Source organism: Nothobranchius furzeri, chromosome 13 (assembly GCF_043380555.1).
Source record: "Nothobranchius furzeri strain GRZ-AD chromosome 13, NfurGRZ-RIMD1, whole genome shotgun sequence".
Lineage (NCBI taxonomy): Eukaryota > Metazoa > Chordata > Actinopteri > Cyprinodontiformes > Nothobranchiidae > Nothobranchius > Nothobranchius furzeri.
In genome coordinates this window covers 48952952-48966167 of record NC_091753.1, presented here as the reverse complement: position 1 = coordinate 48966167, position 13216 = coordinate 48952952, and the positions used below count along the sequence as shown (strand labels likewise).

Here is a 13216-nt window from a genome sequence, read left to right as displayed (position 1 = left end):
TTTTATAGCAGTACTATCTAAACATAATGTTTACGCATTTAAAAAAGGTTAAAAATTGCCGTGCCTTCTTTTATAACACTTTACTGAATGCAGATCAAAGGGCAGTAACAACACAGATCGCAGTAACGTTTGTTTCTCCGACAGTCGGAGTCCGACTGAACTTAAAAACAAAATTCAGGAGAAGGTTAAACTTTTAAATGCAAATTTGGCTGCAGCATCTAACAAATAAGAAACAAGTCCCTATTTTGTTTAGTTGTTTAAAATCAAGCATAAAAAATTGCATGTGCCGGGCGCGGGGCACTATCATTTCACTTTCACACACACGAGTGACGGTGATTTATAGCTCGGTCACGTCCTTGTTACCCACAAGGAAAACCAGCATGTTAACCATATACGGTTTGAGAGAGGATCTGAGAGGGGTGGCAACATTTGCAGCAACACTGAAAACCCTCTCGGATGGTGCGCTCGTTGCACTAAAAGCTGCGAGTTGTGAAGCGCGTTCCATCCGCGAGCCGCATCACCGCGCGGAAAGTGAATGCGTCAAGCATAAACCAAGCTTAAATCAGGCTTTACACACACGTACTTGCGTGCGACTGGCGAGCAAAGGGAATCTCTCCCGGTTGTTGCTCCACCATGTCAGGGGGGTTTCTTAGGGTGGATGCATTCCTCCTGCAGGTAGCGAGTGAGCTCCAGCTCGGCTCAAACTCTCTTCGGGACGGTTGCAGAAGCAGTGCTTGTCCGGGACTTCAGCAGGTCTCCGAGCGTTTATTATTTTTTTGCCGCTGGTGGTAGCTCTGCCTCGGCCAAGGACTCTAGCAGCTGACGTACTGAAAACCAAAGTGCTCCCAAAGGAGCGAAGTAACGTTTCGTTTTGATACCAGTGCAGCCATCCTTCTCAACATGCATCGAGTTGAATCACGTTCAGTAATCGCGGTGGCCCATGATGCAGCGCGGTGGGTTTCTTCATATTGCGATATTTCATTTTTGCGGTTACCGTGACAGCCCTAGTGTGCTTTTAAGCTGTTGCTGAGAGGTTTGTGCAGCCTGGTGGGAGCCAGATCCCTGCTGTCTTTGAGTGTCGCTGCCATGCAGTATGATGATATCTCTGCCTAAAGCATGTTTCAGATTATTCATATGAATGTCTAAAGACTCTCAAACTGAAGATTGCTTTCTGACAATGAAGATGGCATTAGATGTAATGATGCAGCTGAACAATGTTTTTTCTACAGCGTAGTCTAGGGTTTCAAGCAGATCGGCTACCAGAAGTTCACATGCAGATTAAATTTCTCAACCTCACAATTGCTTCTTGTAAATGGACCCCCCCATCTCCCACCCCCTCCCTCCGCTGAGAAAGAGACCCTGCCTTTTAGCAAGACTTGATCTACAGGATCATGCAAGTCTCTGTAACATAAGAAAAGTGAGCTGTTGGTTGAGGAGCAATTAAGAAATGTTCCAATGTCTGAATGAGGATTCAAGCATTCGATGTAAAAGAGCCAATTAGTGCTCGGCCATAAGAGTGATTTTAATCTGGAAACCTCTCAGACTACGCAGGTGTGTTGCTGCCATTTTCACCTGACTGTAGAGACAAACATTTAGGGATTGAGCAGAAGGATGGTATATGATAATGTGATGGAAATTCCCTGTGGAGTTCTCATCTATCTGTCAGCTGGTCTGCTGGATGTAGGAACAGTTTAGCATTGTTGGTTTGAACGGGTGGAGGAGTGTTGTGAAGAATACAGAACGGCGTTTCAGTCTGGCTCACTGCTCTTGGAATTAGAAACATAACGATGTTGCATCAAGTCCATTCAGCTGGTTAGAATTTGTGATCCCCAAATGCTGAAGTCCAGATATCGTCTCAAGCATCAGATCAAGGTTCTGATCAAGTCATTTATGATTTAAGATGAAGGGTTTGAGGTCTCTCAGTGCACTTCACATCATAATTGCCGTTGGTTTATGAAAGTGCAGCATTGTTCAGTAGTAGCACGTAGCTAATGAGTAGAGGAACACAGAAGCATTGCTGAAGCAATTGCTATTATGATGCAACCATACTTTTTATTATGTCTCCAGCGATGAACACACAGCACTTACACAACCTGTGATGTTCATCTGGGAGACGGCAGCGCACCAACAAGTTTTATTGAAGGAGATGACAGCCTGATGTCCAGTTTTCTGTTAGTTTTTCTTACAGGTCAGCTTTGGTTGAACAATGTTACCATTGTTGGGATAAAGCTCTCACGACTACCGTTCAGTAGGGATGGAGAGATTCACCAATCTGAACCGGTGGTTAGTTCATAACGTTAGCGATGCGACTGCGCTGGTAGCTACAGGTTGCATCGGTTATAACTGACGGCTACATCACAATGTAGCTTTCCATGCGTGTCTCTAGCCGATAAAAAAAATGGTTATATGAATTCCTTTATAGTTTACCTGCTATGTCTTCGATTTTTGAGGCGCATTGAACGCATCATCAATCTCTTAGCAGAAGCTAGGTGGTGCACACTGCAAAGCTGCAGTGGGACAATATTGGGTCAGTGTTAGCTGACGTACGTGCTTCCTGTACTTGCCAAAGTAAAATAAAATTCTCCATGCTGGTTTGTGCAAAAACATATTTTTCCGAGCATTTTTATGGAACTGCGCACCTGAAGCTTTGTCATAAAATCATAAATAGATTAACATCATAAAATCAAAATGCTCTCAAAACAGAATTAGATTAACATCAGAAAAATAAAGTCATAAAATTATAAATTTTCACAAACAGATGAAAGATTAAAAATGTGAGTTAAAAATATGAAAATTAAAGGTTTGGTTAAAAGCAACTTTAAATTAAAGGGTATTTAGCTGTTTTTTAAAAGTGTCCAGACTGTCAATGCTGCGTAAGGATAAAGGAAGATCATTCCAGAGTCGCGGTGCAACAGTCTGGAAGGAGCGATCACCTCGACTTTTGAATCTGGTCTTCTGAACTTCTAGAAGGTTCTGGTGTGTGGACCTGAGGGCTCAGGTTGGAGCATAAGGCTTCAACAGGTCAGTAATATAGGGAGGAGCTTGACCATGTAGAGCATCGAAAGTTATAATCAGGATTCTAAAATAAACTCTAAAGTTAACGGGTAACCAGTGAAGAGACATTAGAGTAGGGGTGATGTGTGATCTTCTGTTTGCTCCAGTTAGGAGCCTCGCTGCAGAGTTCTGGACCAACTGAAGGCAGTCAAGGGCTTTTTATCAAAACATGTGAAAAGTGTGTTACAGTAATCTAGTTGGGAGGAGATAAAGGCATGGGTAACCATTTCAAGTTCATGTTTTGACACCAAACTTCGCAGTTTGGAGATATTTCTTAAGTGATAAAAACAGTTTCGGACCAACATTTTTGAGTGACCTTCAAGAGACATTGATTGGTCAAAAATAACACCCAAATTTCTTAAGTTTGTCTTGACAGCAGAGGATAAATGACCAAGTTTTAGACTAATCAGGGGAACTATGCTCTCAGGGGCAATGATCAGACACTCAGTCTTTTCAGAGTTTAACTGAAGTAAGTTATCTTCTAGCCAGCTGGTGATAGCTGATAGACACTCTAGTAATTCAGACAGTTTGTAGAACTCAGAATCTTTAAAGGAGCAGTACAGCTGACTGTCATCTGCGTATAAGTCATAAGAGACATTATGAAAAGAATCAAGTATCTGTCCAAGAGGGTGTATGTACAGCAGAAACAACAGTGGACCCAAAGCAGAGCCTTGAGGTATCCCACAGAACAGATCAGTAGAATCTGACATGATTTTGTTTATACAGACACTGTAACTTCTGTTAGAAAGGTACGATCTAAACCAGTCTAGAACAGTTCCAGAGAACCCCACCGAGTCACCAAGTCTGTTAATTAAGGTGCTGTGATCAGCAGTGTCAAAAGTCACAGAAAGATCTAACAATACTAACACTGTGATTTCCCCGTTGTCTGCAGCCATCATGATGTCACTGGAAACTTTAAGCAAAGCTGTTTCTGTTGAAAGTTTTTTATGAAAACCAGACTGGAATTCATCAAAACTGTTGTGTAGTTCCAGTTGATCTGCCACAACCTTTTCCAATATTTTAGAGATGAAGGGTAATTTAGAAATGGGTCTGTAATTTTTAGGCTGAGATGAGTCCAAACTTGGTTTTTAAAGGACAGGTTCATTAACTGCATGTTTGAAAACAGATGGTACAGAGCCAGATTGTAGGGATACATTAATAAAATCCACAATGCATGGGCCAGACATCCTGATTAACAAGGTGGTAGGAATGAAATCAGCAGGGCATGAGGTTGGTTTCATGTATTTATGAATGAGGCAAATGTCTTGGAAATCTACAGGAGTAAAGACAGACCATAACTGAGAGGGAGGGGGTTGGGGGTGGTGGTGGAGGGGGGTAGTAGGGGGGTAGTAGATAGGGTGAAAAACTTGCCCTGGTGTTTCTGATTTTATTCTCAAAGAATGCTAGAAAGTTGTTACAGTCAGACCTTGAGTAAACTGGCATAAGAGGGGCGTGAGGAGAAACAATCTGGTTTATGGTGTCAAACAGGACTTTAGAATTATTTTTGTTTACAGAACAGTTTTGTTTACAGGAGCAGTAACATTAGGCTACAACCAGGGTCCGAAATTAACACTCGCCACTCGCCAAATGCGAGCAAATTGCTCCATTTGGCGAGTAAATTTTTGAGCTCTACCCGCCACCTGGCGAGTAAATGTTTGCACCAAATTAGTTATGTTTATCAGTCATCTTCCATGGATGTCTGATACTCCTCCCGCCTGCATGCAACGTACACAAACGTACGCGAAACGTGAGCACCGCATCCAACGTCATTTCCACCTATCCCATTCAATCAGTTTATCAAGTTAGCAGTTAGCTTCGTGTTAAAAATAACTGTGAAATGTGGCGGTTTTTAACTGGAGTCAGCCAGCCTTCCAAAAGAAAACTCGTCGAACTGGAAGAAAAACCACCAGGACCAGTGGCAACCAGAAGATTTTGTGAAAAGTGGCGAACTGGAGATGGCGGAATCGTGAGACACTGGCTGCATTATGATGGCCACGTAGCGTTGCTGCCTTTCACAGACAACTGTCCCTCGGCATTCTTCAAATATCCAAAAAATGCCCATACTTCCGACTTTGTCTTCTTTGAGGGATAATAAATGTCCCGAGTGCTGCCGTCTCCTCCTGCCATTATTTCAGCTTTAGCTTAAAGAAAGTTTTGGTCGTAAACAACAAAGTGCGCATGTGCCGCCGGCAACTTCAGCAGATTATACGGTGGCTGGTAAGGGTCACTGCGCCTACACAGCAGCCACAGTAATCCATCGAGATAATATATTTTTTTTAATAACAAGACGGTTATTATTATTGTCAACTTTTTTTACCGGGGTTTACTGCTACACCGGTTACCATGACGGCCCCTGACACACTTTCAGATATTCTCATGGTGCAGCTGTGTTCTCCAGAGATCAAGGACTAGGACCCAAATGAGGCTGTAATGCTTTGGCACAAAGACGGTGTCAGAAGCAGGAGGCCAGACTTCATGGACAGAGAAAACAAGGAGTCTGACTAGATTTCAATGAAAGAGTTCATAAAAACATCTCTATAAATAAATAGTAAAAATGACAAAAGAGTTGTTTTTCTTATTAATTGATGTTTTAATTATTTTGTCACTCTGTTTGGAATCAACATAATATAGAATTACATGCTTTAGGTAGATCTAAATCATTTAGAATTTTGGCCGGTAAAAAATATGCTTGGCCGGTAGATTTTCATCATCTACCGGCCAACTTGGCCGGTGAGTATAAAATTTAATTTTGGACCCTGGCTACAACAGCTCACAATAGCCCCTTATGGATCATTACAATATTTTAAAATGATTTTCAGACGTTTATGGTGTTCCATTATACTTCCTAATAACTATATGATGAACTCTACATATATATGTATATATAGTTTATGGATACAATACTCTGTTGAAATACAGGGGATGAAATGAGGTTTAGACCATCACTATGCTCATAAAGATAAACCAACAGAATCAGTAAATTATTAAACATCACTGATGAATTACTTTATTTTTCATGTTGAATTTATTGATCAATCGAAAAAAATTGAGGATCAAATACATCCAATCCAATCCAATTTTATTTATAAAGCGCATTCACAAGGCATTACAACCAAACAAGGCGCAAATCAAATACATCCTTCACAGAGAGGGAAAACATTGTGATGAGGTCTAAAAACCAGATGTGGGCTTGTAAATTCTTTTTAATGGGTTGAATTGCTTCAAGTCGTATCGTGAATTGTATCGAATCGAAAGAAGTTTCAAATCATCAATGAATCGTGAGCCGAGGGTTTCACCGTATTGTTAATATATCGTATCGCTGGTAGTGTATCGAAATACGATTCGAATCGGCCTCACAGGTGGAGATTCACATCCCTACTGTTCATAGGCAGTGGTCTGCTAATGAGTTGTTGGGTGTAGTTTTCATTTAGTCAAACTTTCATTTCTTCTTGTCCAATTAAAACCCAGATTATGCTTATTTTCCATTTCATTAGCAAAACGTTGTTTTGGTGGCAGTTTTTGTTTAATAAGGGAGCAACTACGTAGGAGGTTGATCTGCAGGTTTGATGTTCGTTCACTTTGAACATCAAAGCCTGCTGACAAAGTTTTCCTTTAGTTCAATTTCAAATGAAAGTTTTGAGCAGCTGAATATCTGATTAAAGTGCTTTGTATCACTTTGACACATCAGTAGAACCTGACAGAAAAATCATTGAAGCGAATTTGATTACCATACCTTATATTCAATCTCTACCTAAAATTTAGCTTAGCTAGAAAGTAGAGTAACTTTTTTTTCTGTTTTGTCAAGGGACTAAATGAGATCGTCAATCTGCCTAAAATGAAGTTTGTCAGTACTTTGTTTTTTTACACCTGACAATGTGAAACATTTGTATTAATACACTTATTTATTTTTTTAAGGTCTGTTGGTTCACAGCAATCTAAAATTAGCCTGGAAAGCCATTCTATATATGAGAATATATAGTCTGGCCACGGCCCGTTGATGGTTGTCTTTCAAACGGTCTCTGCATGCTATTGGACAACAAACGTGACATACTCACCACTATGAATTTCAGTCAACAGGGCAGTTCACCATACTCCATCAAAGAAGATGCAAAAACATCATTTTTCTAAATAAAGGACTTAAATACCTCTATCTGCTCTTGACTCAAAGAAAAGCCAAAGTAAAAATAGTCCAAAGTTGATGTCAAAGCTGTCGCCATCTTTGTTTTTAAGTAACATCCCGCCCACCAACAAAGTGCTGTGATTGGCCCACCAAACCAATAGAGTGCTGTTATTGGACCACTATGGAAGGTCAGTCAATGGGGCAGTGCACCATCACATTGTGGAAGATGCAAGGAAGAGGACGAAAATACATAATTTGTCTAAATAAACGAGCTACGATTGGCTAGCCGCGATACTGGCCGAGGCTGCGGATGTTCTAGTGGAGCGTTGCTAGATCGACACTTTGCTTTGGTAAATGATGTTCTAGATTCTAGGCCAATCTAAAACATCATCTAAAAGGTAGAATAACACAAAAAAGATCTGAAGATCAATTCAGGAAGATTATTATAATGTCTCAATTATCAGAAGTAACATTAGTCAGATTAGCATAAAGGTTTGCTGAGGTTACTTGACTATTAGACCGTTACCTTCAAATCCCAACTATCAGGTTTGATTAAATAAGACTTGGAATAAATGGAGAACATTTGGTCTACATATTTAAGCCACAAAATCTCCGTCTCAGAGACTGTTTACTTGATGTGTCTCATCGTGTTCAGCTGCATTATCGAGGAGCCAAAAGTTCTATATAATCCTACAGCTCCATCCGGAACTGGAAACCTGTCTGTTCCCAAAGGAAGTGCTGCATCCAAATGTGAAAATGAGGGGATGGAGTCATCTGTATTGTGGAGGGCAGAAGTCTGATTTTAAGGTTGTTCTGTAAAATAAAAAAACTCTGGTATTTTCAGACGCCAGTTTCTCCACAGTTTTGAGTGTGATGTAATGTTCGCTTATTTAGATGTTGGCCAATACTTTGATTTTTATGCTGTATGGAGCACTAATAACAGGGGAAAAAGTATACTTCCTGAAAATCTTCTCGGTAAATTCATTAAGGAGGCGAGTCTGCATGCAGGTATGCTGTGTGCAGTCCTGATGTATTGAAGTTTCTAAAACATGTTTTTTTCCCCCCAGACACTTGAAATGGTAGCGCGGGTTCTTCCCAGCTGTGAGTCGTTGCTGATTAATTGCAGTGCTGAGTTGATTTTTCTCTTTGAAAGGACAGAACTGTTGGAAGTAGAGGAATTGGAATAGTTTTGGTGGCGGACCTGCAAGGGGCCAAAGCTGGTTTAGTCATTTTAATGCATGGACACGGACCTGTTCCCAAGTCCGCGAGAATACAAATGCGTTTTTAGAAGTGCTTTTGCTGCACTTGAAGGAGACAAAGGAAGCCTCATCTTCTGTACTGCCATAGACAGGAAGTGTAAAACAGTTCAAACTTTATTAACTTTTTCAAACATTTGTTTTTAATACTGGATTTGTGATTTGCATAAAAAAAAAATTTTTTTACCAGAGGTGCAAATTTAGAAGTGATTAACTTTTGAAGTTATTCAGACGGTCTGGTTTGTTGTAGGTATGATTGTAGATGCTAAAGCTCCTCGATTCAGCTTCAGCTCTGCCTTCTGTCTGGGGCAGCAGTAGCTCAGGTGGTAGAGCGGGTTGCCTCATGATCGGAGGGTCATGGGCTCGATTCCAGCTCCCGCCAGGGGTATCCTGCTGTTGTGTCCTTGGGCAAGACACCACCCAACTTGCTTGTGTTAGTGGTGGTCAGAGGGGCCGACGGCACCAAATGGCAGCCTCGCCTCTGTCAGACCTCCCCAGGGCGGCTGTGGCTACAAGTAGCTTACCATCACTAGCAGTGTGTGAATGTGAGTGTGTGAAAAGCATCTTTGGGTGCCTAGAAAAGCGCAATATAAGTTCAATGCATTATTATTATTATTAAAAACAACAGACACACATTTAAACTGACGGTAAATCCAGTATTTTAAAGTTCATTAATTATAGATGGAAGCACTGGCGGCTGCAAGCTAGTAGCTGCTGGTCTCTTCCTGTAGATGGCCTACTTTTTGTCAGGTCTTATTTCATGCTGAAATATTTGTTTGCATCCCTGCATGTTTAATACGTTTTTCTAACTTTGCTTTTATAGCTTCACTGGAAGTGCAGATCACCCCAACGCACGGTGAGATCAGTCTCGGAGAGTCCAAATTCTTCATGTGTGATGGTGAGTTTACCACAAAACTTCACATTTTCAATCATAATTTCCCATTAGGTGACTCAGCAACTAAATACCACAAAAAGCCTTTAGTTTTTTGTTAAATTTATATGTCTTTGAGAATAAATCATGTTTTGTTCATCACGTTTGACTGCTTTAGACTGATTTAAAGAACTTCTCTCTTGTAAACTGCATGTGTGCAGCTTTAGATAAAAGAAGCGTTTTGGGTTAGGGGTAGACGATGTTTACCTGATTTTTAATATATCGGCATCGGCCGATATAACTCCTTAGTAAAGCCAAATTAAAATCAGGCACATCTCCAGGAAGCTCAGTGCTGCTGCAGAATTTGATTTTAATGTATATTTAGGTTCCTGAATAACATCTGCTTAATAAACTGCTTTTAAACTAAAACTTCTGATAATTTACAAGTTTTGTATATTTAATACTTGGTCAGTTTTCTAATTAGTTGGATGAACCTTAGTTAGATGCTTGCTTTTAGAGATTGTGATCAAGTCCCCATCTCTGTGGTTGAAATAAGATGGTCCGAGATGGTACGGCTCCCATCTACCTGAATCCTCTTGCAAAGGCTTACGTCTCGGCCCGGCCACTCCGGTCATCACAGGATCGTCGGCTAGCAGTGCCTACACCACGCTCAGGACAATCCAGACTCTTCTCATGCATCCTTCCACAAATGTGGAATGACCTTCCAAGCACTACCAGAACAGGGGCTTCCTTTTCAATTTTCAAGAAACTCCTGAAGACCCTGCTCTTCAGAGAGCATCTTCTAAGCTAGCACCCTCCCTGCACCCGTCCCCCCTCTCTACTGTCCACTCCTTGTTCCCTCCTCTCCATGACTGATGTCAAGTTGTTGTTATTGTTGTTGTTAGCCTCAAGGGCAACATGCTGATTATCACTTGTAGGTTGCTTTGGACAAAAGCGTCTGCTAAATACATAAATATAAATAAATCAAATTTATAAACTTAAGCCTTTGGGGTCTACAGGAAGATATTATTCCATCTGCTGGCTTTGATGCAAATCAAATCCCTTATAGATGCCCGTTTTCTCATCTGCTGCCTTCCTCTTTCTCCGTGTGTGTTTTAGTTGGAGGTGTTGCCAAGCACATAGACTGGTTTGGCCCAAGTGGGGACAGGATAGAGCCAAACAGACCGGACCTGACGGTAACCCGTAACGATGAGTCATCCTCCACCCTCACGATTTATAAAGCTGGGACCGAAGACGCTGGGACATACAAGTGCGTCGCCACCAACGGAGACCAGCAAGGAGAGGCAACCGTCCAAGTGAAAATGTTCCGTACGTAATCACCTCTTCTCACCCAGGACAGTCAAAGACACGAACATGAAAGGAACAGATTCCTGCTTATTGAACTCGTATTGTATCGACTGCTCAAAGGCAACACATTATTCTTTCTTTTTCAAGTGAGGGTTTTTCATCAATTCAATAAATGGTCGGAAGACCATTAAAGGGCTGTTTAATGATTCTGTCTGTGATGCAGCTCTTGTGAGTGATGGGTTTTATTTCGCTTGAATGCCAAACATCAGCAAATGTCCATGAGAGGAAATCTGTTTCCAAACAAAACTTTTCTTCCATTAGCACATCTACTTTAGGTTTTTATAAGAGATGGCCTTTCATGTTGTTCACAAAATCAGACCAAGGAGCTTTTCCAGTTTGTATTGTAGCTCAGTTAGTAAAGGCTCTGAATAAGTGGACTATTATACTCTCACAGCTCCTTAAAATAGCTACCACCATTGTGAAAGTACGCATAGTCACACCGAACAAATGTGTTTCATTGAGACTAAACGATGTATTGAGTGTTAGATGTTTTTTTTTTTCTGGTTTTATTGCAGAAAGACTCACTTTCACAAACGCTCCCTCTCCTCAAGAGTTTAACGAAGGAGACAACGCCAACATAGTGTGTGATGTTGTCAGCTCACCCCCTCCTACTGTGTTCTGGAAATATAAAGGCACCAAAATACAGATGGAGAAAGATGGTAAGGTAGTTGTGAATGATTTGATTTGGTGACTGAATGTTATTTTTGGGGTTTCAACAGGTAAAACTTGAAAAATCTTAATATGATGCAAAAGTTTATTTATTTCAGTAATTCACTTTAAAGGGACTTTATGGAGTTTTGAAATTTTATGCTCGCGATTGCCCCCTCAGGCCAAAAGCGTAACGGCAGCTTCAATAGGAGGCTCGTGCACGAGGCGCGCATGCTGTACGTGCACACTCCTTAACGTAAATACAGCTGAGACAGTCCCGTGTGTGTGTGTGTGGCCCGGAGGACAGAGGACAGAACGTGCAGCTAATTAATTAAATAATTTGGTTCTGTACCTTTCTCTTCAGCACAGCCGACAAAGGTTTATAATGGGTCTGTCCTCCTGCATGCGCAGATCATTCCCTTCCCTTGCTTGAAAAATTTTTCCAAAATGAAAGTTGAACCCACATCTTTTTTATCTGTGAATTCAATGCCGTTTGGCGAGTCTCAAATAAAAATGTGGGCATCTTACTGTAAAAAAATATACCATTAATGTAAAAAATAAACTCTACATAAATTACATTTACATCAAGAATCGAACCCGGATCTTCTGCACGAGATTCCGACGTTTAACTAGGTGAGCTAAAGCACCAGTAATGTCTATTGTATCTGTAATTTTTATATCCTAGATGAGAGCTGAAACAACGTTCAAAGAACGTTTCAGAGCGAAAATGGCTGTTTTGTTGCTAATTTGCAGGAAATATCTAGAAGAAAGTAGCTAAGGGTCCCTCAGAAATGTAGTTAGGTTCATCACTAGGCGTTAGGAACAGTGACAAAGTCGCTGAGTTGGCACTACCTTTAGGGTCAAGTTTAAAATCCTGATTTTTGTTTTTAAGGCCCTGAACGGTCTGGCACCGGATTACCTGTCGTATCTTGTCACTAGATATGTGCCAAACAGGGCGCTGAGGTCTGCTGATTGCCTGCTGCTTCGTGTTCCATTAATGAAATACAAAACGCGGGGGCAGCGTGCTTTTGTCTATGCTGCTCCGACACTATGGAATGCACTTCCTCTTTCGGTGAGGCTGGCACCATCCCTCCTCCGGTTCAAATCGCTGCTGAAGGCTCACTTTTACGACCAGGCATTTTTAAATCCCTGACTTTTATTATTTTATTATGTGTTTTTTTATTGACTGTAATTATCTGCCTTGTTGTGCATTTTATTGTTGACCGTGTATTGTTTTATATTGTGTTTTTACTTTTTATTCTGTACAGCACTTTGGTCGGCTGCCATGCCGTTTTTAAATGTGCTTTATAAATAAAGATGGTATGGTATGGTATGGTACCTCACTCTCTGCTGCTAAAGCTACTGATAGCAAATGCTACGGGCTATGCCTGAGCGTGAACGTGCATGAAGCAGCCTGCTCGACCTGAGCAACTCTCTTTTTCTGTGATTTTACAGAAAAACAGGCAATCAGTAAAAATGCCAGGGCTCATTCTACAGGACCAGGGCATTGCAGGAGAATGTATGAAGAAGAAATTTATTATTTCTATACATGTTTTGGCTGTCAAACTTCCATAATGCCCCTTAAAAAGGTGAAACTATACATGTCATAGGCTTGCTACATGCAGATATTTCAAGATTTGATGTTATTATTGTGATGATTATGGCTTACAATTTATTAAAAACCCCGCATTCAGAATCTCAGACAATCAGAATGTTGTGAAAAAGTTCAGTACTGTGGGCTCAAAGTCACACTCTAATCCAAACACCTGCAAAAGGTTCCTGAGCCTTTAAATCTATAATGGCAAATTTGGAAAAGAAATTAGCTTAAAAATGTTTTTCATGCCTATTAATAGCATTCTAACATAGTATAACTGTAAATATATTGTGAAGATTAAAGGT

At 40.8% G+C, this 13216-nt stretch overlaps 1 protein-coding gene across 7 annotated transcripts in view; it reads left to right on the top strand.

Annotated features, from left to right (window-relative positions):
- Positions 1-13216, top strand: part of ncam1b (neural cell adhesion molecule 1b) — a 134495-nt gene that overhangs the window by 66545 nt on the left and 54734 nt on the right. For all 7 annotated transcript variants that reach the window (XM_015951168.3, XM_015951166.3, XM_054742553.2 and 4 more), the window contains exons 2-4: positions 9254-9328; positions 10421-10630; positions 11185-11328. In XM_015951168.3, the coding sequence (XP_015806654.1) occupies positions 9254-9328; positions 10421-10630; positions 11185-11328 (429 nt within the window). The remainder of the gene's footprint in view (positions 1-9253; positions 9329-10420; positions 10631-11184; positions 11329-13216) is intronic.